The following is a 27604-nucleotide window of genomic DNA, read 5'->3' on the forward strand; positions in this document are numbered from 1 at the left end:
ATCAATAACAGTGCATCTAATAGACAATGTCTCATTTGTGGTGACATCTATCAACATGAGGGTGGTCCCAAAAAGGAGGGATTTGTCACATTGACCTCTGGTCAACATATGAAATAACAAGTGTGTGTAAGAAATTGAAATGCGAACCCCTTTGGCCAAAATTAATTTAAAAAAAATTAAATAAATATGTATATAGAGACATACTGTAATAACTTGAAGTAAATAATGAAGATTAAAAACCAATTAAACAAAAAATTCCCCCCCAATTTGTTTCTTTAATTAAAAGCACTTTTTCTCACAATGTGTCTACTTTTTTCCTGTAAAATTAGGAACAATTTCTCATATCGTTTCTCATATTCAATTTCTGCAACATCTTGTCGTAAAAACTACTACTTTTTAATGTAAAATTATTACTTTTTAATGCAAAACGGTGACCTTTGTCGTATAAAAGTCTGACTTTTATCACAATTTTGCCAATTGTTTTGTTGTTCTTGCAAAATAGTGACATTTTCTTAGTAAAATTATGACTTTTGTCATCATTTTGCTAGGTAAAATTCCGATTATTATTATAATATTGCCAACATTTTAAAGTTTTCTTATAAAAGTGTGACTTTTGTCGAGTAAAATTACGACTTTTTTAATAAAATTGCCAAAATGTTAAGCTTTTCTTATAAAATTGCGACTGTTATTGAGTAAAATTTCAACTTTTATCACAACATTGCACAAATGTTCTGTTTTTCTTGTAAAATTTTGACTTGCGTTGAGTAAAATGACAACTTTTATTATAATAGCACCAACATTCTAAGTTTTTCTTGTGAAATTGCGACCTTTTTCTTGTGAAATTCCAACTCATTTTTTCACAACAAGCTTTTTTATATTTGCATAGTATGTATATATTATTAATGTTGTCAATACACTTCTTGATATATCTAGAAAGGCTGGTCCTAAAGAGGGAGGCATTTTTCTCAGGTCTCAAGAAGGTAACAAAAACAAGTGTGTGTGTGTGTGTGTGTGTGTGTGTGTGTGTTCTTGTGTGAGAGAGAGAAAGACTTCATTATCGAGCTTTCATTGCAAAGACAGAACATTTCCTTGGATGACTGCTGAGTTCCAGAGGAAAATGTGCTTCCAGTCATGGAGATTTGAAATGAGCTTGATGCTGCATCCATGATAGCAGCAGTCTGATACTTTGAAGGGTCGGAGATGATGGAAGCTTTAGTGTGTGTGTGTGTGTGTGTGTGTGTGTGTGTGTGTGTGTGTGTGTGTGTGTGTGTGTGTGTGTGTGTGTGTGTGAGGTGTGGAGCCTGCCAGGGAGAGGTGAGTGACGGGATATTTTCTGCTAATTAAGTGTTGGAGAGGCCGACTTGAGTGTTAATTGGCCCTCCGTCTGCAGGAAGCAGAATGTTCCTATGACAGGAAGTTCCTATGACAGGATGTCCACTCTGTCTGCTGTGAGAGTATCTGACTCTCTGCTAGACATCACAATATAAACAATCACTCAGCAGATGAAACATGAAGAGCAAAGTGGAGTGGAACCTCTAAGATTGAACAAACACTTCAGGTTGAAGCAATTTGACCCATCGGAAATAATCCGGATTAAACTGTTGCAGTCTTGAAACCTTGATCAAGTGTACAAGCATTTTAAAGTATTCTGCCAATAATGATTGTTTGCCAAGACGATGAAACATAAACTGTTTATATCAGGGGTGCTCATTACGTCGATCGCGAGCTACCGGTCGATCTCGGAGGGTGTGTCAGTCGATCACCAGCCAGCCATTAAAAAAATAGTCCTAAAAATGAGCGATCATAAATCTTCACTATGACGTCACTTTCGTCACTTGATTGACATTCACGGCACCCGAGGGTCTTCTGAGATGACTCATTCAAATGACCGACTGGAAGGCGAGAAACACTTTATTTCAACAGACTCTGGCGCCGTACCTGTCGTCAAAACTCCAAAGACCGACTGCACAGTTGCACAATAAAAGCGCTACTTCCTCCTGCCTGCGCTACCAAAATAAGAGTCTCAGAAAGCTGGCGTGCACAAGCTAGCAAGCTACGGAGTTTGCCGACAATGTATTTCTTGTAAAGTGTATACAAAGGAGTACGGAAGCTGGATAAATAAAATGCCAAAAACCAACCACTTTCATGTGGTATTGGACAGAAAGGAGGACTTTTTTTCTCCTCCATTCGAAAATGCGGACGTTATCATCACCACTGTCTGATTCCAATCAATGCAAGTCATCACAATCAGGTAATACACCAACTTATATTCTTGTCTTCATGAAAGAAAGGAATCTATATGTGTTAAACATGCTTGTATTATCTTTAACCACCTTTAACTTGTTAACAATATTAACTATATGTGTTAAACATGCTTGTATTATCTCTAAACACTTTTAACTTATTAACAATATTAACTATATGTGTTAAACATGCTTGTTTTATCTTTAAACACCTTTAACTTATTACCAATATTAACTATAAGTGTTAAACATGCTTGTATTATCTTTAAACACCTTTAACTTGTTAACAATATTAACTATATGTGTTAAACATTCTTGTATTATCATTAAACACCTTTAATTTATTAACAATATTAACTATATGTGTTAAACATGCTTGCATTATCACTAAACATCTTTAACTTGTTAACAATATTAACTATATGTGTTAAACATGTTTGCATTATCTTTAAACACCTTTAACTTAACAATATTAACTATATGTGTTAAACATGCTTGTATTATCATTAATCACCTTTAAGTTGTTAACAATATTAACTATATGTATTAAACAAACTTGTATTTTCATTAAACACCTTTAATTTATTAACAATATTAACTATATGTGTTAAACATGCTTGCATTATCATTAAACACCTTTAACTTGTTAACAAAAACATATATTTCATAAATAAGTAAATATAAATGATATATATGAATGAGGTAGATCCCCACGACTTGATCAATTGAAAAGTAGCTCGCCTGCAGAAAAAGTGTGAGCACCCCTGGTTTATATGATCCTGTACTTGTAACGCACCTTGTTGAGGCTGCATCTTTTTTTTGGCAGAAAGTGTTGCAAAAAAACCCCCAAAAAGCAAGTTAATTTTGCTAAACTGAGGTGTAGTTTGCATGATTGGCCATACCGCATGTCGTTTTTAGACTAAAAGTGAAGGTAAAAATAAATGAGTGCTGTCAAATGATTGTTTTAAAAAAAAATCAGATTGTTCACACTTAAATTTTGATTATTGTGATTAATCGCAGTTAATTACGTGCTTGCATAATTTTTTAATTCACTTTAGAAAAAAAACTATATTTGGAGACAAATTACATTTTTTTAAAAGCAGTCTTTTTCTCACAATGTGTCGACTTTTTTTCCTGTAAAATTGGGAACAATTTCTCATATTGTTTCTGTTTCTGTAATATTGCAATATTTTCTCGTAGAAATTATTACTTTTTAATGTAAAATGATTACTTTTTAATGCAAAACGGTGACCTTTGTCATATAAAATTCTGACTTTTATCACAATGTTGCACATTTTTTTGTTGTTCTTGTAAAACAGTCACATTTTTTTGAGTAAAATGCTGACTTTTGTCATCATTTTGCCAAGTAAAATTCCGATTATTATTATAATATTGCCAACATTTTAAAGTGTTCTTATAAAATTGTGACTTTTGTCAAGTAAAATTACGACTCTTTTCATAAAATTGCCAAAATGTTAAGCTTTTTCTTGTAAAATTGCGACTGTTATTGAGTAAAATTCCAACTTTTATCATAATATTGCACAAATGTTTAGTTTTTCTCGTAACATTTTGACTTGTGTTGAGTAAAATTACGACTTTTATTATAATACTGCCAAAATTCCAAGTTTTTCTTGTGAAATTGTGACCTTTTTCTTGTGAAATTCCAACTCATTTTTCACAACAAGCTTTTTTATATTTGCATAGTATGTATATATTATTAATGTTGTCAATACACTTCTTTATATATCTAGAAAGGCTGGTCCTAAAGAGGGAGGCATTTTTCTCAGGTCTCAAGAAGGTAACAAAAACAAGTGTGTGTGTGTGTGTGTGTGTGTGTGTGTGTGTGTGTGTGTTCTTGTATTTCTAGCCTTCTTGAGACATGAAGAAGGAAAGGTATCTTCCATGTGAGGAGGTGTGAACAAGTGATGACATAAATCAATAACATTGCATCTAATTGTGGTGATATCTATCAAAATGAGGGTGGTCCCAAAAAGAAGGGATTTTTCACATTGACTGTGTGTCGCTTTTAAAAGTGCTCCCCCTCTGGTCAACATATGAAATAACAAGTGTGTGTAAGAAATTGAAATGCGAACCCCTTTGGCCAAAATTAATTTAAAAAAATAAAATAAATATGTATATAGAGACATACTGTAATAACTTGAAGTAAATAATGAAGATTAAAAACCAATTAAACAAAAAATTCCCCCCAATTTGTTTCTTTAATTAAAAGCACTTTTTCTCACAATGTGCCGACTTTTTTCCCTGTAAAATTGGGAACAATTTCTAATATTGTTTCTGTTTCTGTAATATTGCAATATTTTCTCGTAGAAATTATTACTTTTGTATGTAAAATGAAAATCAGATTGTCAAATGATTGTTTTTTTAAAAAATCAGATTGTTCACACTTAAATTTTGATTATTGTGATTAATCGCAGTTAATTACGTGCTTGCATAATTTTAATTCACTTTAGAAAAAAAATAATATTTGGAGACAAATGTCATTTTTTTGTCAGAGTGTCTGTCATACACAAACTTTAAAAAAATGTTTAACTTGAATGTTGGTCGTTTATTTGCTCAAACAGTATTTTTGAAGTATCAATTCCTGCTACCAGTACTCAACAGTACCAGTTTTTGGTATTTTTGTGTGTGTGTGTATTCATATTCATTTTAGGCCGCTATTTTTTTTCCCTACGCTTTGAACCCTGCGGCTTATAAAACGGTGCGGCTAATGTATGGATTTTTCTTCGCTGATAGCCACAATGCAAATAGTTTTCATTAAACACATGCAAACAAACGGAAATGGTGTGTTATTGTTTGTGCTATGGCGCCATCTGTTGGACGAGTTTGCTTACTGCAGGTGCTGCTGGGTGAACGCCTACAGTGTTTCCTGCTGTTCCGCCTTCTCATCATCCACAGTGTTTTACTTGTATGGATTCCTCATTCATACTCCAAGCAATGTATGTAAGTTTTACAATATAACTAAAACAATTCTTACACGTGTGATGTCTGTCGGAGTGTTTTCATGCATATTTGCACGTGCTATCGTAATGTAATGAAACTAGCGTCGTTAGCATTAGTTAATATGCTAACACAGTTACGAGTGTTTTTGTCAATAATATTGACTCACAATAGCATTTTTGGTATTGTTTCAGTTTCACAAATTCCTCAGTAAATTCACTAAGACGTCAGCGTGGAGTTATTGAGTCTGTTTAGCTGATTGGAGAGCTAGCTTCCACAACTAGTGGGTCCATGACCATGACTTCTGTTTTGTTTGATCCGCCGTTTTACTGCCGTGTTCCAGACACCGTTTGGAATCAATTAAGGTATGTCAATAAATATTAACAACATATTTCTGTGTAAATAGCCCATTTCACAACATATACCTGTATATATATATATATATATATATATATATATATATATATATATATATATATATATATATATATATATATATATATGTACAGGTAAAAGCCAGTAAATTAGAATATTTTGAAAAACTTGATTTATTTCAGTAATTGCATTCAAAAGGTGTAACTTGTACATTATATTTATTCATTGCACACAGACTGATGCATTCAAATGTTTATTTCATTTAATTTTGATGATTTGAAGTGGCAACAAATGAAAATCCAAAATTCCGTGTGTCACAAAATTAGAATATTACTTAAGGCTAATACAAAAAAGGGATTTTTAGAAATGTTGGCCAACTGAAAAGTATGAAAATGAAAAATATGAGCATGTACAATACTCAATACTTGGTTGGAGCTCCTTTTGCCTCAATTACTGCATTAATGCGGCGTGGCATGGAGTCCATGAGTTTCTGGCACTGCTCAGGTGTTATGAGAGCCCAGGTTGCTCTGATAGTGGCCTTCAACTCTTCTGCGTTTTTGGGTCTGGCATTCTGCATCTTCCTTTTCACAATACCCCACAGATTTTCTATGGGGCTAAGGTCAGGGGAGTTGGCGGGCCAATTTAGAACAGAAATACCATGGTCCGTAAACCAGGCACGGGTAGATTTTGCGCTGTGTGCAGGCGCCAAGTCCTGTTGGAACTTGAAATCTCCATCTCCATAGAGCAGGTCAGCAGCAAGAAGCATGAAGTGCTCTAAAACTTGCTGGTAGACGGCTGCGTTGACCCTGGATCTCAGGAAACAGAGTGGACCGACACCAGCAGATGACATGGCACCCCAAACCATCACTGATGGTGGAAACTTTACACTAGACTTCAGGCAACGTGGATCCTGTGCCTCTCCTGTCTTCCTCCAGACTCTGGGACCTCGATTTCCAAAGGAAATGCAAAATTTGCATGGTTGGGTGATGGTTTGGGGTGCCATGTCATCTGCTGGTGTCGGTCCACTCTGTTTCCTGAGATCCAGGGTCAACGCAGCCGTCTACCAGCAAGTTTTAGAGCACTTCATGCTTCCTGCTGCTGACCTGCTCTATGGAGATGGAGATTTCAAGTTCCAACAGGACTTGGCGCCTGCACACAGCGCAAAATCTACCCGTGCCTGGTTTACGGACCATGGTATTTCTGTTCTAAATTGGCCCGCCAACTCCCCTGACCTTAGCCCCATAGAAAATCTGTGGGGTATTGTGAAAAGGAAGATGCAGAATGCCAGACCCAAAAACGCAGAAGAGTTGAAGGCCACTATCAGAGCAACCTGGGCTCTCATAACACCTGAGCAGTGCCAGAAACTCATCGACTCCATGCCACGCCGCATTAACGCAGTAATTGAGGCAAAAGGAGCTCCAAGCAAGTATTGAGTATTGTACATGCTCATATTTTTCATTTTCATACTTTTCAGTTGACCAACATTTCTAAAAATCCCTTTTTTGTATTAGCCTTAAGTAATATTCTAATTTTGTGGCACACAGAATTTTGGATTTTCATTTGTTGCCACTTCAAATCATCAAAATTAAATGAAATAAACATTTGAATGCATCAGTCTGTGTGCAATGAATAAATATAATGTACAAGTTACACCTTTTGAATGCAATTACTGAAATAAATCAAATTTTTCAAAATATTCTAATTTACTGGCTTTTACCTGTATACGTATATATATATATATATATATATATATATATATATATATATATATATATATATATATATATATATATATATATATATATATATATATATATATATCTGTGGCTTATAGCAGTGCGGCTAATATAGAAAACAGTTTTTTTCCCCTCAAATTTAGTGGGTGCGGCTTATATACTGGTGCGCTCTAGTCTGGAAAACACTGTAATTGTATGAGTTGTGTTATTAGTTAATTTGTTGAATACCACAATCGAATAGTTGTATTTAACATTTAATAGTGAGCTGATAATGATAAGTGTGCTGTGAACTTCCTTCACTCCTGAGTCTCATTTGCAAGTATTATATAGAAGTATTATATAGAAGACCATGCATACTGTGGCAATTCCAAGACGTTAGTGCACAGGCTGTACTGTGATGCTTAGTCAGAGAGTAGTATTTACCATTTAGCTAAAATTTGTCTTTTGTTGCGCCCTACAAAGTGTTTATACTTTGCATAAAATGCATTTCGGTTACAGTTTTGATTACCAAATCTGGAGATGTTAAAATCACTAATGCTAATTAGTAACACGTCTATGGAAAATCTAATTTAAATTAGCATCAAGCTAGTACATTTTGAAAAATAAAGCCTTACTGCAGTTTCCAGCGTTTTCAACAGATATATTGAAATATAATAATAATAATAATAATAATATATGTTATTTGTAAAAAGCACTTTACATTGAGCAAACAACCTCAAAGTGTTACAGTGTATTAAAAAAATAAAAAAGATAATAAAATAAATAAATTAGAATAAAAACCAAAACAGCCTAATAGCCAGAACTAGCACACATATATCTAAAAAAAAATGGCTTTTAAAAAAAAAAGAAGCGTTTTTAAGCCTTTTTTAAAAGCATCCACAGTCTGTGGTGCCCTCAGGTGGTCAGGGAGAGCGTACCACAGACTGGGAGCGGCGGAGCAGGAAGCCCGGTCCCCCATTGTTTGTAGCTTTGTCCTCTGAGGTTGGAGGAGGTTAGTCTGTCCGGAGCGCAGGTGTGGTGAGGAAGATTTGGGGGTGAGCAGTTCTTTGAGGTAGAGGGGGGGCATTACCATGGAGGCACTGGTGGGTTAGTATTAAATCCTTAGTGGAACAGGAAGCCAGTGAAGGGATTTGAGAAGTGGTGTGATGTGGTCGTATTTCCGTACTCTCATCAGGATCCAAGCAGCACTATATGGCATTATTTTACATGAATCGATACCTAGTAGGACCGATGGAATTTTTGGTTGGCGCCTCTAAAAGTACCAAATTTGGTACACATACCTGAACAGTGTTCTCTAAAGTCTCGTCGGCGTGTTTTATGAAGCAGAATTTGCCACCAATGACACCCGTCGGAGTCTCTTCGCTCATCCTTGCACTGACATCTACCTGATCGCTGACCCAGGTAATCATCTGCAGTAATGGTGCAGTAAAGGAGCATGTGCGGCAACAATAAACTGCTTTATCAATATGGGTTTATACATGATTAATCATTTTAAGATGATTTTTTTTCCGAAAAAAAAAATCCAGAAGAGTGTAAATGCACACAATCATTAGATTGACAATACTAATCACTCCTTATTCTCTGGCAGACCACAAATAAAAGGATGTATGGACAAAAACTGCCTTAGCTTTTCCTTCTGTGGAGGATGCATATGTGTTTAAGAGTTCTTTCTTTTTACATAGCCATTTTTGATCAGCTAGTACTTTACCTTAGTTTATTCTACCAGTCTCTCTTTGTCTTCAGATTATCTGTTTAGTGTCTTACGTTGGAATGTGAAGACAACCCCCACGTCTCTCTCCTTATCAGTGTTGAGAGGGGAGAGATGGGGGCTTTCTTTGTGTGAAAAGAGTGGGCTTTTCCGTTGGCATGCCAGATCAACTAAAGCAGCTGATATAAATGTATCCTGAAATTTCAGTAAAACTTGAAAATATTCCAATTCTGTCTTGATGGTCCTTCTTACTCAGCATATACCGTATTTTCCGCACTATTAGCCGCACCTAAAAACCACAAATTTACTCAAAAGCTGACAGTGCGGCTTATAACCCGGTGCGCTTTATATATGGATTAATATTAAGATTCATTTTCATAAAGTTTAGGTCTCGCAACTACGGTAAACAGCCGCCATCTTTTTTCCCCGTAGAAGAGGAAGTGCTTCTTCTTCTACGCAAGCAACCGCCAAGGTAAGCACCCGCCCCCATAGAAGAGGAAGCGCTTCTTCTTCTACTGTAAGCAACCACCCGCCCCCGTAGAAGAAGAAGAAGCGCGCGGATATTACGTTTCATTTCCTTTGTGTGTTTACATCTGTAAAGACCACAAAATGGCTCCTACTAAGCGACAGGTTTCCGGTTCATGAAAAGACGCAATCTCTCCATCCGCACACGGACTACTATTTCACAGCAACTGCCTAAAGACTTTCAAGAAAAGCTGGCTACTTTCCGTGCATATTGTAAAAACAAGATAGCTGAAAAAAAGATCCGGCCAGAGAACATTATCAACATGGACGAGGTTCCACTGACTTTTGATATTCCTGTGAACCGCACTGTGGATACAACGGGAGCACGTACTGTGAATATTCGCACCACAGGGAATGAGAAGTCGTCCTTCACTGTGGTTCTAGCTTGCCATGCTAATGGCCAGAAACTTCCACCCATGGTGATATTCAAAAGGAAGACCTTGCCAAAAGAGACCTTTCCAGCCGGCGTCATCATAAAAGCTAACTCGAAGGGATGGATGGATGAAGAAAAGATGAGCGAGTGGTTAAGGTAAGTTTACGCGAAGAGGCCAGGTGGCTTTTTTCACGCAGCTCCGTCCATGTTGATATACGACTCCATGCGCGCCCACATCACGCTGGTTTTTAATATATTATTAAAGTTTGACTGACCTATCTGACTGTTTTTTTGACATTCCTTTAGCGCAGTTAGATGCGGCTTACAACACGGGGCGGCTTATAGGTGGACAAAGTTTTGAAATATGCCATTCATTGAAGGTGCGGCTAATAATCCGGTGCGCCTTATAGTGCGGAAAATACGGTATGTCATCGAAATAACTTGGGATTGACCAGTAACTTAGATTCCCTGGGAGGAAGAACTGTTCCGACGCAACACTTCCTCAATCAACTGCTCTTTTTTTTTGCCAGGGTTTCATTGGGTTTTATAGTAAAAGGACTAGTTGGTGAAGTTTTTAAATGTCACCTTGGACAACCTTTAGCTTTGATGTGTGAAAATGAAAACATGGCGCCAGATGCCACCCCCCAAAATAAAAATGCAGAGCTTTACCCGTGTGGTGTACGCGGCCTCAGGGTCGTCCTCCAGGATGCGGGACAGACCGAAGTCAGAGACTTTGCACACCAGGTTACTGTTGACCAGGATGTTGCGAGCTGCCAGGTCGCGGTGCACGTAGCCCATGTCGGACAGGTACCTGCGGCCACGGAGGGCGAGAGGAAGGCATGAGGGTGTGTCGCAGGTGTGCGTCTGCGGGTGTTTGTGGTGGTCGTACCGCATGCCAGAAGCGATGCCACGCAGCATTCCCACCAGCTGGATCACAGTGAACTGGCCGTCGTTTTTCTGCAGACGACACAAGACAAAGACATTTTAATAAGTAAAGGCCTTCAAAGTGCGTTAAAACAAATAATTTGTACCTCACAAGCCAATGAAGACACAATTCCTCCTCACCCCATCATGGTAGTTCAGGACATACACAAATTAATTATACACAAGTTTTAAGTAAACTGTTTTTCTACGGATTCTAGTGAATTAATTATTGCACATAATCCTACCAAATGATCATCAGAACGGGCTCTGAATATATAATATTAATTACTGTATATCATTATAAAGTCTTCTGGGCATTAAATGATAAAAATGCTCTTTAATCTTTCATTCCATCCAATGCATATTTATAGAAAGAGTTGATCTTTCGCCCTTTTGACCGACCTGAGCTGAGATGCTCTCATTGGAGAATCAAATCAACTCTACTTGACTTCTAATCTTGGACTTTGGAGATATAATGTTGAGAACATGTCTCGCTCCAATAGGAAGTCAACTAAATAGCTTGTATCGTATATAGCAGGTTTTACTGGTAGAAAAGCTCAACGTATCATGACAGTACCAAATTAAGAGCACTTCCTACAGGCTGGCAGCTCCCTGCTCCCCTCATTGCAAGTCTCAAGTTGTATGTCGTAATGTCAGAATAATTGTAAGTTATCACAAAACTTTCTGTTTCCATGAGTTCCCGGCGAGAGGAGACAAAACCTGATCTTACCAGGCAAAAGGCTTGTAAAACTCCACTGTATACGATGGGAAGCGACATGAAGGTGTCGGTTTCTTTGATATATTGTGATCCACAGGAAGATCTAGTCTTGACCCGAGATCTACAAAGCGGAGAGGAAGCAGGACCTGACGCAAGCTCCAGGCATCTTTTCTTTGAACTGTTTTGTGACCGAGGGCAACGGCTGTTTACGACCCCCTCTCCCTTTAGAAACACCTGTTCTCATGTAATCAGGGAAAGTCCAAATAAAAGAGGAGGCGTGCAATCCTTTCGTCAGAGCGTGGTGGAAGACTGTTCAAGAGTACAGCCCAGACGTTTCTCCTCATTGAGCTAAATTGAATCCTGTCTCTGTTTAATTCCTTGCTTCTTGTCTGTTTAATAGATGTCATCGGTGTTTGAACCTGACACATAACATCTGCTTTTTTCCTGGCCCCGGACTGAGCCCCTTCCTACACTCCTCAGGAGCATAGTCTGGGATCAACTTTTTTCCTACTCACCCTACTCCCCCCGGGGTCCAAATTTGCACACTTTTACGGGGCGCCGCTCTAGTGGTGACCCAGCAGCATTGCTGTTCTGTCACCCGTACAATGTCTGTCTGCTGTGGAACGGCTGGCAGATCCCTGCTCCCCTCATTGCAAGTCTCAAGTTGTATGTCGTAATGTCAGAATAATTGTAAGTTATCACAAAACTTTCTGTTTCCATGAGTTCCCGGCGAGAGGAGAAAAAAGCTGTCTTTGATCTTACCAAGCAAAAGGCTTGTAAAACTCCACTTTGTAGGATGGGAGCGACATGAAGGTGTCGGTTTCTTTGATCTATTGTGATCCACAGGAAGATCTAGTCTTGACCCGAGATCTACAAAGCGTAGAGGAAGCAGGACCTGACGCAAGCTCCAGGCATCTTTTCTTTGAACTGTTTTGTGACTGTGCTATTTACGACCCCCTCTCCCTTTAGAAACAGCTGTTCCCATGTAATCAGGGAAAGTCCAAATAAAAGAGGAGGCGTGCATCCCTTTCGTCAGAGCGTGGTGGAAGACTGTTCAAGAGTACAGCCCAGACGTTTCTCCTCATTGAGCTAAATTGAATCCTGTCTCTGTTTAATTCCTTGCGTCTTGTCTGTTTAATAGATGTCATCGGTGTTTGAACCTGACACGTAACATCTGCTTTTTTCCTGGCCCCGGACTGAGCCCCTTCCTACACTCCTTAGGAGCCTAGTCTGGGATCAACTTTTTTCCTACTCACCCTACTCCCCCCGGGGTCCAAATTTGCACACTTTTACGGGGCGCCGCCCTACTGGTGACCCAGCAGCATTGCTGTTCTGTCACCCGTACAATGTCTGTCTGCTGTGGAACGGCTGGCAGATCCCTGCTCCCCTCATTGCAAGTCTCAAGTTGTATGTCGTAATGTCAGAATAATTGTAAGTTATCACAAAACTTTCTGTTTCCATGAGTTCCCGGTGAGAGGAGACAAAACCTGATCTTACCAGGCAAAAGGCTTGTAAAACTCCACTGTATACGATGGGAAGGGACATGAAGGTGTTGGTTTCTTTGATCTATTGTGATCCACAGGAAGATCTAGTCTTGACCCGAGATCTACAAAGCGGAGAGGAAGCAGGACCTGACGCAAGCTCCAGGCATCTTTTCTTTGAACTGTTTTGTGACTGTGCTATTTACGACCCCCTCTCCCTTTAGAAACAGCTGTTGCCATTTAATCAGGAAAAGTCCAAATAAAAGAGGAGGCGTGCAATCCTTTATTCAGAGCGTGGTGGAAGACTGTTCAAGAGTACAGCCCAGACGTTTCTCCTCATTGAGCTAAATTGAATCCTGTCTCTGTTTGATTCCTTGCTTCTTGTCTGTTTAATAGATGTCATCGGTGTTTGAACCTGACACGTAACATCTGCTTTTTTCCTGGCCCCGGACTGAGCCCCTTCCTACACTCCTCAAGAGCATAGTCTGGGATCAACTTTTTTCCTACTCACCCTACTCCCCCCGGGGTCCAAATTTGCACACTTTTACCGGGCGCCGCCCTAGTGGTGACCCAGCAGCATTGCTGTTCTGTCACCCGTACAATGTCTGTCTGCTGTGGAACGGCTGGCAGATCCCTGCTCCCCTCATTGCAAGTCTCAAGTTGTATGTCGTAATGTCAGAATAATTGTAAGTTATCACAAAACTTTCTGTTTCCATGAGTTCCCGCCGAGAGGAGACAAAACCTGATCTTACCAGGCAAAAGGCTTGTAAAACTCCACTGTATACGATGGGAAGGGACATGAAGGTGTCAGTTTCTTTGATCTATTGTGATCCACAGGAAGATCTAGTCTTGACCCGAGATCTACAAAGCGGAGAGGAAGCAGGACCTGACGCAAGCTCCGGGCATCTTTTCTTTGAACTGTTTTGTGACTGTGCTATTTACGACCCCCTCTCCCTTTAGAAACAGCTGTTCCCATGTAATCAGGGAAAGTCCAAATAAAAGAGGAGGCGTGCGATCCTTTCGTCAGAGCGTGGTGGAAGACTGTTCAAGAGTACGGCCCAGACGTTTCTCCTCATTGAGCTAAATTGAATCCTGTCTCTGTTTAATTCCTTGCTTCTTGTCTGTTTAATAGATGTCATCGGTGTTTGAACCTGACACGTGACATTTGCTTTTTTCCTGGCCCCGGACTGAGCCCCTTCCTACACTCCTCAGGAGCCTAGTCTGGGATCAACTTTTTTCCTACTCACCCTACTCCCCCCGGGGTCCAAATTTGCACACTTTTACGGGGCGCCGCCTTAGTGGTGACCCAGCAGCATTGCTGTTCTGTCACCCGTACAATGTCTGTCTGCTGTGGAACGGCTGGCAGATCCCTTCTCCCCTCATTGCAAGTCTCAAGTTGTATGTCGTAATGTCAGAATAATTGTAAGTTATCACAAAACTTTCTGTTTCCATGAGTTCCCGGCGAGAGGAGACAAAACCTGATCTTACCAGGCAAAAGGCTTGTAAAACTCCACTGTATACGATGGGAAGGGACATGAAGGTGTCGGTTTCTTTGATCTATTGTGATCCACAGGAAGATCTAGTCTTGACCCGAGATCTACAAAGCGGAGAGGAAGCAGGACCTGACGCAAGCTCCAGGCATCTTTTCTTAGAACTGTTTTGTGACCGAGGGCAATGACTGTTTACGACCCCCTCTCCCTTTAGAAACAGCTGTTGCCATGTAATCAGGGAAATTCCAAATAAAAGAGGAGGCGTGCAATCCTTTCGTCAGAGCGTGGTGGAAGACTGTTCAAGAGTACAGCCCAGACGTTTCTCCTCATTGAGCTAAATTGAATCCTGTCTCTGTTTGATTCCTTGCTTCTTGTCTGTTTAATAGATGTCATCGGTGTTTGAACCTGACACGTAACATCTGCTTTTTTCCTGGCCCCGGTCTGAGCCCCTTCCTACACTCCTCAGGAGCCTAGTCTGGGATCAACTTTTTTCCTACTCACCCTACTCCCCCCGGGGTCCAAATTTGCACACTTTTACGGGGCGCCGCCCTAGTGGTGACCCAGCAGCATTGCTGTTCTGTCACCCGTACAATGTCTGTCTGCTGTGGAACGGCTGGCAGATCCCTGCTCCCCTCATTGCAAGTCTCAAGTTGTATGTCGTAATGTCAGAATAATTGTAAGTTATCACAAAACTTTCTGTTTCCATGAGTTCCCGCCGAGAGGAGACAAAACCTGATCTTACCAGGCAAAAGGCTTGTAAAACTCCACTGTATACGATGGGAAGGGACATGAAGGTGTCGGTTTCTTTGATCTATTGTGATCCACAGGAAGATCTAGTCTTGACCCGAGATCTACAAAGCGGAGAGGAAGCAGGACCTGACGCAAGCTCCAGGCATCTTTTCTTAGAACTGTTTTGTGACCGAGGGCAACGGCTGTTTACGACCCCCTCTCCCTTTAGAAACAGCTGTTGCCATGTAATCAGGGAAATTCCAAATAAAAGAGGAGGCGTGGTGGAAGACTGTTCAAGAGTACAGCCCAGACGTTTCTCCTCATTGAGCTAAATTGAATCCTGTCTCTGTTTAATTCCTTGCTTCTTGTCTGTTTAATAGATGTCATCGGTGTTTGAACCTGACACGTAACATCTGCTTTTTTCCTGGCCCCGGACTGAGCCCCTTCCTACACTCCTCAGGAGCCCACTTTTTTCCTACTCACCCTACTTCCACCGGGGTCCAAATTTGCACAGTTTTACGGGGCGCCGCCCTAGTGGCGACCCAGCAGCATTGCTGTTCTGTCACCCGTACAATGTCTGTCTGCTGTGGAACGGCTGGCAGATCCCTGCTCCCCTCATTGCAAGTCTCAAGTTGTATGTCGTAATGTCAGAATAATTGTAAGTTATCACAAAACTTTCTGTTTCCATGAGTTCCCGCCGAGAGGAGACAAAACCTGATCTTACCAGGCAAAAGGCTTGTAAAACTCCACTGTATATGATGGGAAGCGACATGAAGGTGTCGGTTTCTTTGATATATTGTGATCCACAGGAAGATCTAGTCTTGACCTGAGATCTACAAAGCGTAGAGGAAGCAGGACCTGACGCAAGCTCCAGGCATCTTTTCTTTGAACTGTTTTGTGACTGTGCTATTTACGACCCCCTCTCCCTTTAGAAACAGCTGTTCCCATGTAATCAGGGAAAGTCCAAATAAAAGAGGAGGCGTGCAATCCTTTCGTCAGAGCGTGGTGGAAGACTGTTCAAAAGTACGGCCCAGACGTTTCTCCTCATTGAGCTAAATTGAATCCTGTCTCTGTTTAATTCCTTGCGTCTTGTCTGTTTAATAGATGTCATCGGTGTTTGAACCTGACACGTAACATCTGCTTTTTTCCTGGCCCCGGACTGAGCCCCTTCCTACACTCCTCAAGAGCATAGTCTGGGATCAACTTTTTTCCTACTCACCCTACTCCCCCCGGGGTCCAAATTTGCACACTTTTACGGGGCGCCGCCCTAGTGGTGAGCCAGCAGCATTGCTGTTCTGTCACCCGTACAATGTCTGTCTGCTGTGGAACGGCTGGCAGATCCCTGCTCCCCTCATTGCAAGTCTCAAGTTGTATGTCGTAATGTCAGAATAATTGTAAGTTATCACAAAACTTTCTGTTTCCATGAGTTCCCGGCGAGAGGAGACAAAACCTGATCTTACCAGGCAAAAGGCTTGTAAAACTCCACTGTATACGATGGGAAGGGACATGAAGGTGTCGGTTTCTTTGATCTATTGTGATCCACAGGAAGATCTAGTCTTGACCCGAGATCTACAAAGCGGAGAGGAAGCAGGACCTGACGCAAGCTCCAGGCATCTTTTCTTTGAACTGTTTTGTGACTGTGCTATTTACGACCCCCTCTCCCTTTAGAAACAGCTGTTGCCATGCAATCAGGGAAAGTCCAAATAAAAGAGGAGGCGTGCATTCCTTTCGTCAGAGCGTGGTGGAAGACTGTTCAAGAGTACAGCCCAGATGTTTCTCCTCATTGAGCTAAATTGAATCCTGTCTCTGTTTAATTCCTTGCTTCTTGTCTGTTTAATAGATGTCATCGGTGTTTGAACCTGACACGTAACATCTGCTTTTTTCCTGGCCCCGGTCTGAGCCCCTTCCTACACTCCTCAGGAGCCTAGTCTGGGATCAACTTTTTTCCTACTCACCCTACTCCCCCCGGGGTCCAAATTTGCACACTTTTACGGGGCGCCGCCCTAGTGGTGACCCAGCAGCATTGCTGTTCTGTCACCCGTACAATGTCTGTCTGCTGTGGAACGGCTGGCAGATCCCTGCTCCCCTCATTGCAAGTCTCAAGTTGTATGTCGTAATGTCAGAATAATTGTAAGTTATCACAAAACTTTCTGTTTCCATGAGTTCCCGGCGAGAGGAGACAAAAGCTGTCTTTGATCTTGCCAGGCAAAAGGCTTGTAAAACTCCACTGTATACGATGGGAAGGGACATGAAGGTGTCGGTTTCTTTGATCTATTGTGATCCACAGGAAGATCTAGTCTTGACCCGAGATCTACAAAGCGTAGAGGAAGCAGGACCTGACGCAAGCTCCGGGCATCTTTTCTTTGAACTGTTTTGTGACTGTGCTGTTTACGACCCCCTCTCCCTTTAGAAACAGCTGTTCCCATGTAATCAGGGAAAGTCCAAATAAAAGAGGAGGCGTGCAATCCTTTCGTCAGAGTGTGGTGGAAGACTGTTCAAGAGTACGGCCCAGACGTTTCTCCTCATTGAGCTAAATTGAATCCTGTCTCTGTTTAATTCCTTGCTTCTTGTCTGTTTAATAGATGTCATCGGTGTTTGAACCTGACACGTAACATCTGCTTTTTTCCTGGCCCCGGACTGAGCCCCTTCCTACACTCCTCAGGAGCCCACTTTTTTCCTACTCACCCTACTTCCCCCGGGGTCCAAATTTGCACAGTTTTACGGGGCGCCGCCCTAGTGGCGACCCAGCAGCATTGCTGTTCTGTCACCCGTACAATGTATGTCTGCTGTGGAACGGCTGGCAGATCCCTGCTCCCCTCATTGCAAGTCTCAAGTTGTATGTCGTAATGTCAGAATAATTGTAAGTTATCACAAAACGTTCTGTTTCCATGAGTTCCCGCCGAGAGGAGACAAAACCTGATCTTACCGGGCAAAAGGCTTGTAAAACTCCACTGTATATGATGGGAAGCGACATGAAGGTGTCGGTTTCTTTGATATATTGTGATCCACAGGAAGATCTAGTCTTGACCTGAGATCTACAAAGCGTAGAGGAAGCAGGACCTGACGCAAGCTCCAGGCATCTTTTCTTTGAACTGTTTTGTGACTGTGCTATTTACGACCCCCTCTCCCTTTAGAAACAGCTGTTCCCATGTAATCAGGGAAAGTCCAAATAAAAGAGGAGGCGTGCAATCCTTTCGTCAGAGCGTGGTGGAAGACTGTTCAAAAGTACGGCCCAGACGTTTCTCCTCATTGAGCTAAATTGAATCCTGTCTCTGTTTAATTCCTTGCGTCTTGTCTGTTTAATAGATGTCATCGGTGTTTGAACCTGACACGTAACATCTGCTTTTTTCCTGGCCCCGGACTGAGCCCCTTCCTACACTCCTCAAGAGCATAGTCTGGGATCAACTTTTTTCCTACTCACCCTACTCCCCCCGGGGTCCAAATTTGCACACTTTTACGGGGCGCCGCCCTAGTGGTGAGCCAGCAGCATTGCTGTTCTGTCACCCGTACAATGTCTGTCTGCTGTGGAACGGCTGGCAGATCCCTGCTCCCCTCATTGCAAGTCTCAAGTTGTATGTCGTAATGTCAGAATAATTGTAAGTTATCACAAAACTTTCTGTTTCCATGAGTTCCCGGCGAGAGGAGACAAAACCTGATCTTACCAGGCAAAAGGCTTGTAAAACTCCACTGTATACGATGGGAAGGGACATGAAGGTGTCGGTTTCTTTGATCTATTGTGATCCACAGGAAGATCTAGTCTTGACCCGAGATCTACAAAGCGGAGAGGAAGCAGGACCTGACGCAAGCTCCAGGCATCTTTTCTTTGAACTGTTTTGTGACTGTGCTATTTACGACCCCCTCTCCCTTTAGAAACAGCTGTTGCCATGCAATCAGGGAAAGTCCAAATAAAAGAGGAGGCGTGCATTCCTTTCGTCAGAGCGTGGTGGAAGACTGTTCAAGAGTACAGCCCAGACGTTTCTCCTCATTGAGCTAAATTGAATCCTGTCTCTGTTTAATTCCTTGCTTCTTGTCTGTTTAATAGATGTCATCGGTGTTTGAACCTGACACGTAACATCTGCTTTTTTCCTGGCCCCGGACTGAGCCCCTTCCTACTCTCCTCAGGAGCCCACTTTTTTCCTACTCCCCCTACTCCCCCCGGGGTCCAAATTTGCACACTTTTACGGGGCGCCGCCCTAGTGGTGACCCAGCAGCATTGCTGTTCTGTCACCCGTACAATGTCTGTCTGCTGTGGAACGGCTCTGTGCTGAAAATGTCTTTTTGTTGTACTTTTTAAGTGCAGTTAAAATCAAGTGCTATCTTATCCTATCCTTCCAACTAGGGGCGTCCTGATCCGATATTGATATCCGTCTGATACCAGCAAAAAAAACTAAACATCGGATATGAGAACTTCAATACAAGCGGTCTTTTCTGCTCCTCCAGACGTTTCTTCTTGCTTGCAGATATCAGCTTGTCTCCATTTGAGTCTTGACTTCAAAACAGGCAGTATGGTGGAACAGGGGGTAGTGCTGGTGCCTCCCAATAAGAAGGTCCTGGGTTCGATTCCGGCAGAATCAGAAGAGTTTTTATTGCCATTGTTTGAGAACGGGTTCACAAACTAGGAATTTTACTTGGCCCAATCGTGCAACATAAAAAATGACTTCTCTGTGACATTCCGGGGGAGCTCCACTAACCACGTTAAACCCAGATTCCGATCTAACGAAGGTCTAAACTCATTCTCCTTCTATGCCACATCAATATGGAATGCACTCCCAACAGGTGTAAAAGAAAGTGCATCTCTATCCTCCTTCTAAACCACACTAAAAGATCACCTCCAGGCAACTTCAACCCTTGACTAACACCCTCCCTTCCACATCCCACCTCCCCGGATTGTAAATATCCATCCATCCATCCATCTTCTTCCGCTTATCCGAGGTCGGGTCGCGGGGGCAGCAGCCTAAGCAGGGAAGCCCAGACTTCCCTCTCCCCAGCCACTTCGTCCAGCTCTTCCTGTGGGACCCCGAGGCGTTCCCAGGCCAGCCGGGAGACATAGTCTTCCCAACGTGTCCTGGGTCTTCCCTGCGGCCTCCTACCGGTCGGACGTGCCCTAAACACCTCCCTAGGGAGGCGTTCGGGTGGCATCTTGACCAGATGCCCGAACCACCTCATCTGGCTCCCCTCGATGTGGAGGAGCAGCGGCTTTACTTTGAGCTCCCCGCGGATGACAGAGCTTCTCACCCTATCTCTAAGGGAGAGCCCCGCAACCCGGCGGAGGAAACTCATTTTGGCCGCTTGTAGCCGTGATCTTGTCCTTTCGGTCATAACCCAAAGCTCATGACCATAGGTGAGGATGGGAACGTAGATCGACCGGTAAATTGAGAGCTTTGCCTTCCGGCTCAGCTCCTTCTTCACCACAACGGATCGATACAGCGTCCGCATTACTGAAGACGCCGCACCGATCCGCCTGTCGATCTCACCATCCACTCTTCCCTCACTCGTGAACAAGACTCCGAGGTACTTGAACTCCTCCACTTGGGGCAAGATCTCCTCCCCAACCCGGAGATGGCACTCCACCCTTTTCCGGGCGAGAACCATGAACTCGGACTTGGAGGTGCTGATAGTCATCCCAGTCGCTTCACACTCAGCTGCGAACCGATCCAGTGAGAGCTGAAGATCCTGGCCAGATGAAGCCATCAGGACCACATCATCTGCAAAAAGCAGAGACCTAATCCTGCAGCCACCAAACCAGATCCCCTCAACGCCTTGACTGCGCCTAGAAATTCTGTCCATAAAAGTTATGAACAGAATGGGTGACAAAGGGCAGCCTTGGCGGAGTCCAACCCTCACTGGAAACGTGTCCGACTTACTGCCGGCAATGCGGACCAAGCTCTGACACTGATCATACAGGGAGCGGACCGCCAAAATCAGACAGTCCGATACCCCATACTCTCTGAGCACTCCCCACAGGACTTCCCGAGGGACACGGTCGAATGCCTTCTCCAAGTCCACAAAGCACATGTAGACTGGTTGGGCAAACTCCCATGCACCCTCAAGGACCCTGCCCAGAGTATAGAGCTGGTCCACAGTTCCAAGACAATAATCAAATGTAAATAATCAAATGTATATACTTGTTTTAATTTTCCTGAGGGAACTCTCCTGAAGGAATCAATAAAGTACTATCTATCTATCTATCTTGTTCTTATGCTTTCTGAACTCACTATGTTCTCTACTCTCTGTACATATCCTACCAAGTCAGTCCTACACTGTTTCAATGTCCATTTCTCGGATGATGCAATTGTTGATGACTGAAGTGCTGATATCAACCAAATTTAACCCCCCCAACCCACGGGTTGTAAATAATGTAAATAATTCAATGTATATTAGAGATGCGCGGTTTGCGGGCACAACCGCGGAGTCCGCGGATTATCCGCGGATCGGGCGGATGAAATTAAAAAAAATTAGATTTTATCCGCGGGTCGGGTCGGGCGGTTGAAATAAAAAAAAATTAGATTTTAAATAGATTCAGGCGGGTGGCAGTTAAACCAATTGGGAAATATATATACATAGTTAAATGTTGTTACCCACATACGAAAAACGAGCAGGCACCTGCAGCATATGCCACAACAGAAGAAAAAAAAAGAAAAGAGATGGACACTTTTACGGAGCGGAGAAGGGACGCCTCGCCGGGGTCCGGGACCGAGGCCCCTTCCCCCGAGAGGGCCCCACCGGGAGCCGTAGCTGAGGCGATCCGCGAGAAGGGCCCGACGCACGTCCAGGGTCACCGCCGCGCCCACCGCACCGACACCCCGCCTCGTCCGCCTTCGCCGCGGCCGGCGTCACGCGCAGCAGGTAAGCAGCTTACCTGCCCGCCACCCCCGTGGCCGGGGGCTCGTAACAGGGGTCACTCCGCGCGCACCGCCCGCGCAGCTTACCTGCCCGCCACCCCTGTTGCCGGGGGCGCGTAACAGGGGTCACTCCGCGTGCAGTGCGCTCACGAAAGGGGTGGAGCTCACCCTGGTTGATATAGACAGCAGGACGGTGGCCATGGAAGTCGGAACCCGCTAAGGAGTGTGTAACAACCCACCTGCCGAATCAACTAGCCCTGAAAATGGATGGCGCTGGAGCGTCGGGCCCATACCCGGCCGTCGCCGGCAGCGAGACGCGCTTGGAGGTGCGCTCAGCGCGGCTCCCATATGATTGCGCACTGGTGTGTGTCTGGGTCGTGACAGCGTGGCACGCAAATGTCTGTGCTGCATTGGATCAGTCTCCTTTCTTTAACAGGCAAAAGCTTTATAACCTCACTAATGCCTTGCATCGTCTATATTAGATATATAACAATGGGCGGGTGCGGGCGGATGCGGTTCTGATCAAATGTTATATCGGGTGGATTGCGGATGGTTGACGACTTTCTGATGCGGTTGAGGATTAAATAATTGCCTATCCGCGCATCTCTAATGTATATACTCTGATGATGAACTTGTGTGATGACTGTATTATGATGATAGTATATATTTGGACCATGAATTGATTAACGTGGACCTTGACTTAAACAAGTTGAAACATTTATTGGGGTGTTACCATTTAGTGGTCAATTGTACGGAATATGTACTGTACTGTGCAATCTACTAATAAAAGTCTCAATCAATCAATTCAATCAATCAATCCAACCTAAGACTAACGCGCTAGCTCGATGCTACTTTACATGGATATGTAATGAACGTGCTACTAAAAAAACAGCACCGTTAATTTTCCATGTCTAAAGGAAGTAATCCAAACTAGAACTACGATGCTCACTGCAATCAACAAGCGAGTGTGTAGCAAGAACAAGACTTCCTGACTACGGCAACACGCCTCGGACAAACTGAAATGAATCCGCACTTTGCGAATGAGACTGAGAAGTGTGAGAAAACCAAACAACTAAACAGTCCTTGATTCCTGTTTGAAATGGGTCCCAAGCATTGACCATTAGTCGAGGCTGCAAGATCAGTAACGTAAGGGAAGTGAAGAAGTTGTGTAGGGACATTTTTACTTGTCTCAATCAGCTTTGTGGCGACTTTTCTCCTCAGAACCAGAGCAGAACATCCCATTTAGAAATTAAATTAGATGTTAAGCCCGAGGTGTGAGCTTGCCTTACTGCTTTGTCAAACGCTGCAACAACTGGCCGTGTCATTCCTACCATCCTGACGACAGCAGCCATCCATGTAATGACTTGACAGGCTTTACTGAGCCTCCTCTCGGCCCTCAGGACGGGTCCGTAAGCACTTTCCACTCACCGGGCTTCTTTTTTTTTTTTTTGTCTCAAGTCTCTCGGCATCCTGAGAAATTTACAGTGCCGTCCTGACATTGCTTGTGCTGCATGGCAGGAGCTTATTTCTCTATTTTGAAGGGGGGGGAAAAAATGGATGATGGAGCCTTAACTGCTTCCACGGAGCCATCAGAGCCAATGAAAGGCTTGGAGGACAATGAAAGAGATCATTCACATTTCAGTGTCCAGACAGCGTGAAAATGATTCCCCAATCGTGCCAATTGTGTGAAGTGTGTTTGCGGCATGCAGGTACATTTCTGTCCCAGTGCTTCAACTTAATGATGCCGGAATAATAAAAGCTTATTTGGACGCTCGCTTGGCTTTGCCAACAAGCGTTGAGCAGCTTCCAAACAACTCACACAAATGGAAGCTTTTTAACGAGTGCTGGATGCAACACTTTCACACCAACTGTCCAAGTAGCAGTGCTCCATAAATGATACTTTCACTGACTGCATGCAATGCTACAGTTTATGTTTAACAAGGGCAACTATTATGCTTTTCCTCTTGTTGGATTTATAAATGTTGCTGAATGTCTTGAGTTTGAGTTTCATTTGGAGCTAATCCTCCTTTTTCATTGTCCCATTTAAAGCAGCAGTTCCATTGGCAGCAAAACAGGCCCAGAGCATAATACTACCACCACCGTGCTTGACGGTAGGCATGGTGTTCCTGGGATTAAAGGCCTCACCTTTTCTCCTCCAAACATATTGCTGGGTATTGTGGCCAAACAGCTCCGTTTTTGTTTCATCTGACATCACATGGACAAAGATAAGAACTTCTGGAGGAAAGTTCTGTGGTCAGATGAAACAAAAAGTGAGCTGTTTGGCCACAATCCATCCATCCATCCATCTTCTTCCGCTTATCCAAGGTCGGGTCGCGGGGGCAGCAGCCTAAGCAGGGAAGCCCAGACTTCCCTCTCCCCAGCCACTTCGTCCAGCTCCTCCCGGGGGATCCCGAGGCGTTCCCAGGCCAGCCGGGAGACATAGTCTTCCCAACGTGTCCTGGGTCTTCCTCGTGGCCTCCTACCGGTCGGACGTGCCCTAAACACCTCCTTAGGGAGGCGCTCGGGTGGCATCCTGACCAGATGCCCGAACCACCTCATCTGGCTCCTCTCGATGTGGAGGAGCAGCGGCTTTACTTTGAGCTCCCCCCGGATGGCAGAGCTTCTCACCCTATCTCTAAGGGAGAGCCCGGCCACCCGGCGGAGGAAACTCATTTCGGCCGCTTGTACCCGTGAACTTGTCCTTTCGGTCATAACCCAAAGCTCATGACCATAGGTGAGGATGGGAACGTAGATCGACCGGTAAATTGAGAGCTTTGCCTTCCGGCTCAGCTCCTTCTTCACCACAACAGATCGATACAGCGTCCGCATTACTGAAGACGCCGCACCGATCCGCCTGTCGATCTCACGATCCACTCTTCCCTCACTCGTGAACAAGACTCCGAGGTACTTGAACTCCTCCACTTGGGGCAAGATCTCCTCCCCAACCCGGAGATGGCACTCCACCCTTTTCCGGGCGAGAACCATGGACTCGGACTTGGAGGTGCTGATTCTCATCCCAGTCGCTTCACACTCGGCTGCGAACCGATCCAGTGAGAGCTGAAGATCCTGGCCAGATGAAGCCATCAGGACCAAATCATCTGCAAAAAGCAGAGACCTAATCCTGCAGCCACCAAACCAGATCCCCTCAACGCCTTGACTGCGCCTAGAAATTCTGTCCATAAAAGTTATGAACAGAATGGGTGACAAAGGGCAGCCTTGGCGGAGTCCAACCCTCACCGGAAACGTGTCCGACTTACTGCCGGCAATGCGAACCAAGCTCTGACACTGATCATACAGGGAGCGGACCGCCACAATCAGACAGTCCGAAACCCCATACTCTCTGAGCACTCCCCACAGGACTTCCCGAGGGACACGGTCGAATGCCTTCTCCAAGTCCACAAAGCACATGTAGACTGGTTGGGCAAACTCCCATGCACTCTCAAGGACCCTGCCGAGAGTATAGAGCTGGTCCACAGTTCCACGACCAGGACGAAAACCACACTGTTCCTCCTGAATCCGAGGTTCGACTATCCGACAATACCCAGCAATATGTTTAGACGAGAAAAGGATCCCAGGAACACCATTCCTACCGTTAAGCATGGTGGTGGTAGTATTATGCTCTGGGCCTGTTTTGCTGCCAATGGAACTGCTGCTTTAAATGGGACAATGCAAAAGGAGGATTAGCTCCAAATTGTTCAGGACAAGCTAAAATCATCAGCCCGGAGGTTGGGTCTTGGGCGCAGTTGGGTGTTCCAACAGGACAATGACCCCAAACACACCTCAAAAGTGGTCTATTCCAGCTCACCTTCAGGAAAGTGTCCAGTGATCCGTTCTCCATGTATTCTGTGATGATCATCACTGGCTTGCCTGAAGTGAATGAAGATAAAAGACATCATGAAGACTGGACTCACAATAATATCTTTGTGTATGTTGTTGTGTGAATGTGTGCACTTGCACCGCCTCACACCTGGAAGCACGTTCTAAAATGGTAATTGCTGCATTGTTTTAAGAAGGACAGAAGATTGTCACGCACTCTTGGTGACCACACCCTCCAGGCGGATGATGTTGGGATGGTTGAACTGTCCCATGATGGACGCCTCCCACAGGAAGTCCCGTCTCTGGTGCTCCGTGTAGCCCGCCTTCAGCGTCTTGATGGCCACCTGCATCTCTCTCTTGCCTGGTAGTCTGAGCGGGCCGCTGCACACCTCACCGAACTCCCCTGAGGGCCGACACACACAGCTTGACATTGCAGCCCACCTTCACCTGCAGACATCTTGTCTTCTGCTACAACAATATCAGACCTTTTATCAGCATCTTGCATTTTTACAACTGAAACCAGCAGACTATTTTTGCAGCCGCCTACATGTGCTCTTGGCAATGTTGCTGTGGACTCTTTCATGCCTCCATGCATGACCGCTTCTCTTGTAATAAATATTATAAACTTATCACTTTCCTCTGGCACTGTTCCCCTAGCATTCGAGAAAGCAGTTATTCATCCTCTGCTCAAAAGACCTAACCTTGATCCTGACCTCATGGTAAACTACCGACCGGTGTCCCACCTTCCCTTTATTTCGAAAATCCTCGAAAAAATTGTCGCACAGCAGCTAAATGAACACTTAGTGTCTAACAATCTCTGTGAACCTTTTCAATCCGGTTTCAGGGCAAATCACTCTACGGAGACAGCCCTCGCAAAAATGACTAATGATCTACTGCTAACGATGGATTCTGATGCGTCATCTATGTTGCTGCTTCTTGATCTTAGCGCTGCTTTCGATACCGTCGATCATAATATTTTATTAGAGCGTATCAAAACACGTATTGGTATGTCAGACTTAGCTTTGTCGTGGTTTAACTCTTATCTTACTGACAGGATGCAATGCGTCTCCCATAATAATGTGACCTCGGACTATGTTAAGGTAACGTGCGGAGTTCCTCAGGGTTCGGTTCTTGGCCCTGCACTCTTTAGTATTTACATGCTGCCGCTAGGTGACATCATACGCAAATACGGTGTTAGCTTTCATTGTTATGCTGATGACAGCCAACTCTACATGCCCCTAAAGCTGACCAACACGCCGGATTGTAGTCAGCTGGAGGCGTGTCTTAATGAAATTAAACAATGGATGTCCGCTAACTTCTTGCAACTCAACGCCAAGAAAACGGAAATGCTGATTATCGGTCCTGCTAAACACCGACATTTATTTAATAATACCACCTTAACATTTGACAACCAAACAATTACACAAGGCGAATCAGTAAAGAATCTGGGTATTATCTTCCACCCAACTCTCTCCTTTGAGTCACACATTAAGAGTGTTACTAAAACGGCCTTCTTTCATCTCCGTAATATCGCTAAAATTCGTTCTATTTTATCCACTAGCGACGCTGAGATCATTATTCATGCGTTCGTTACGTCTCGTCTCGACTACTGTAACGTATTATTTTGGGGTCTCCCTATGTCTAGCATTAAAAGACTACAATTGGTACAAAATGCGGCTGCTAGAC

General features: G+C 43.6%; 1 protein-coding gene across 1 annotated transcript in view; it reads right to left on the reverse strand.

Annotated features, from left to right (window-relative positions):
* The window catches only part of LOC133619703 (ephrin type-A receptor 5), a 222676-nt gene that overhangs the window by 25561 nt on the left and 169511 nt on the right, over positions 1-27604 (reverse strand). Inside the window, exons 12-15 of the mRNA XM_061980927.2 lie at positions 26136-26321; positions 25908-25969; positions 10808-10875; positions 10588-10729 (exon numbers count right to left, since the gene is read on the reverse strand). Of these exons, the coding sequence (XP_061836911.1) occupies positions 10588-10729; positions 10808-10875; positions 25908-25969; positions 26136-26321 (458 nt within the window). The remainder of the gene's footprint in view (positions 1-10587; positions 10730-10807; positions 10876-25907; positions 25970-26135; positions 26322-27604) is intronic.

This window comes from Nerophis lumbriciformis, linkage group LG20, assembly GCF_033978685.3.
Source record: "Nerophis lumbriciformis linkage group LG20, RoL_Nlum_v2.1, whole genome shotgun sequence".
Classification (NCBI taxonomy): domain Eukaryota; kingdom Metazoa; phylum Chordata; class Actinopteri; order Syngnathiformes; family Syngnathidae; genus Nerophis; species Nerophis lumbriciformis.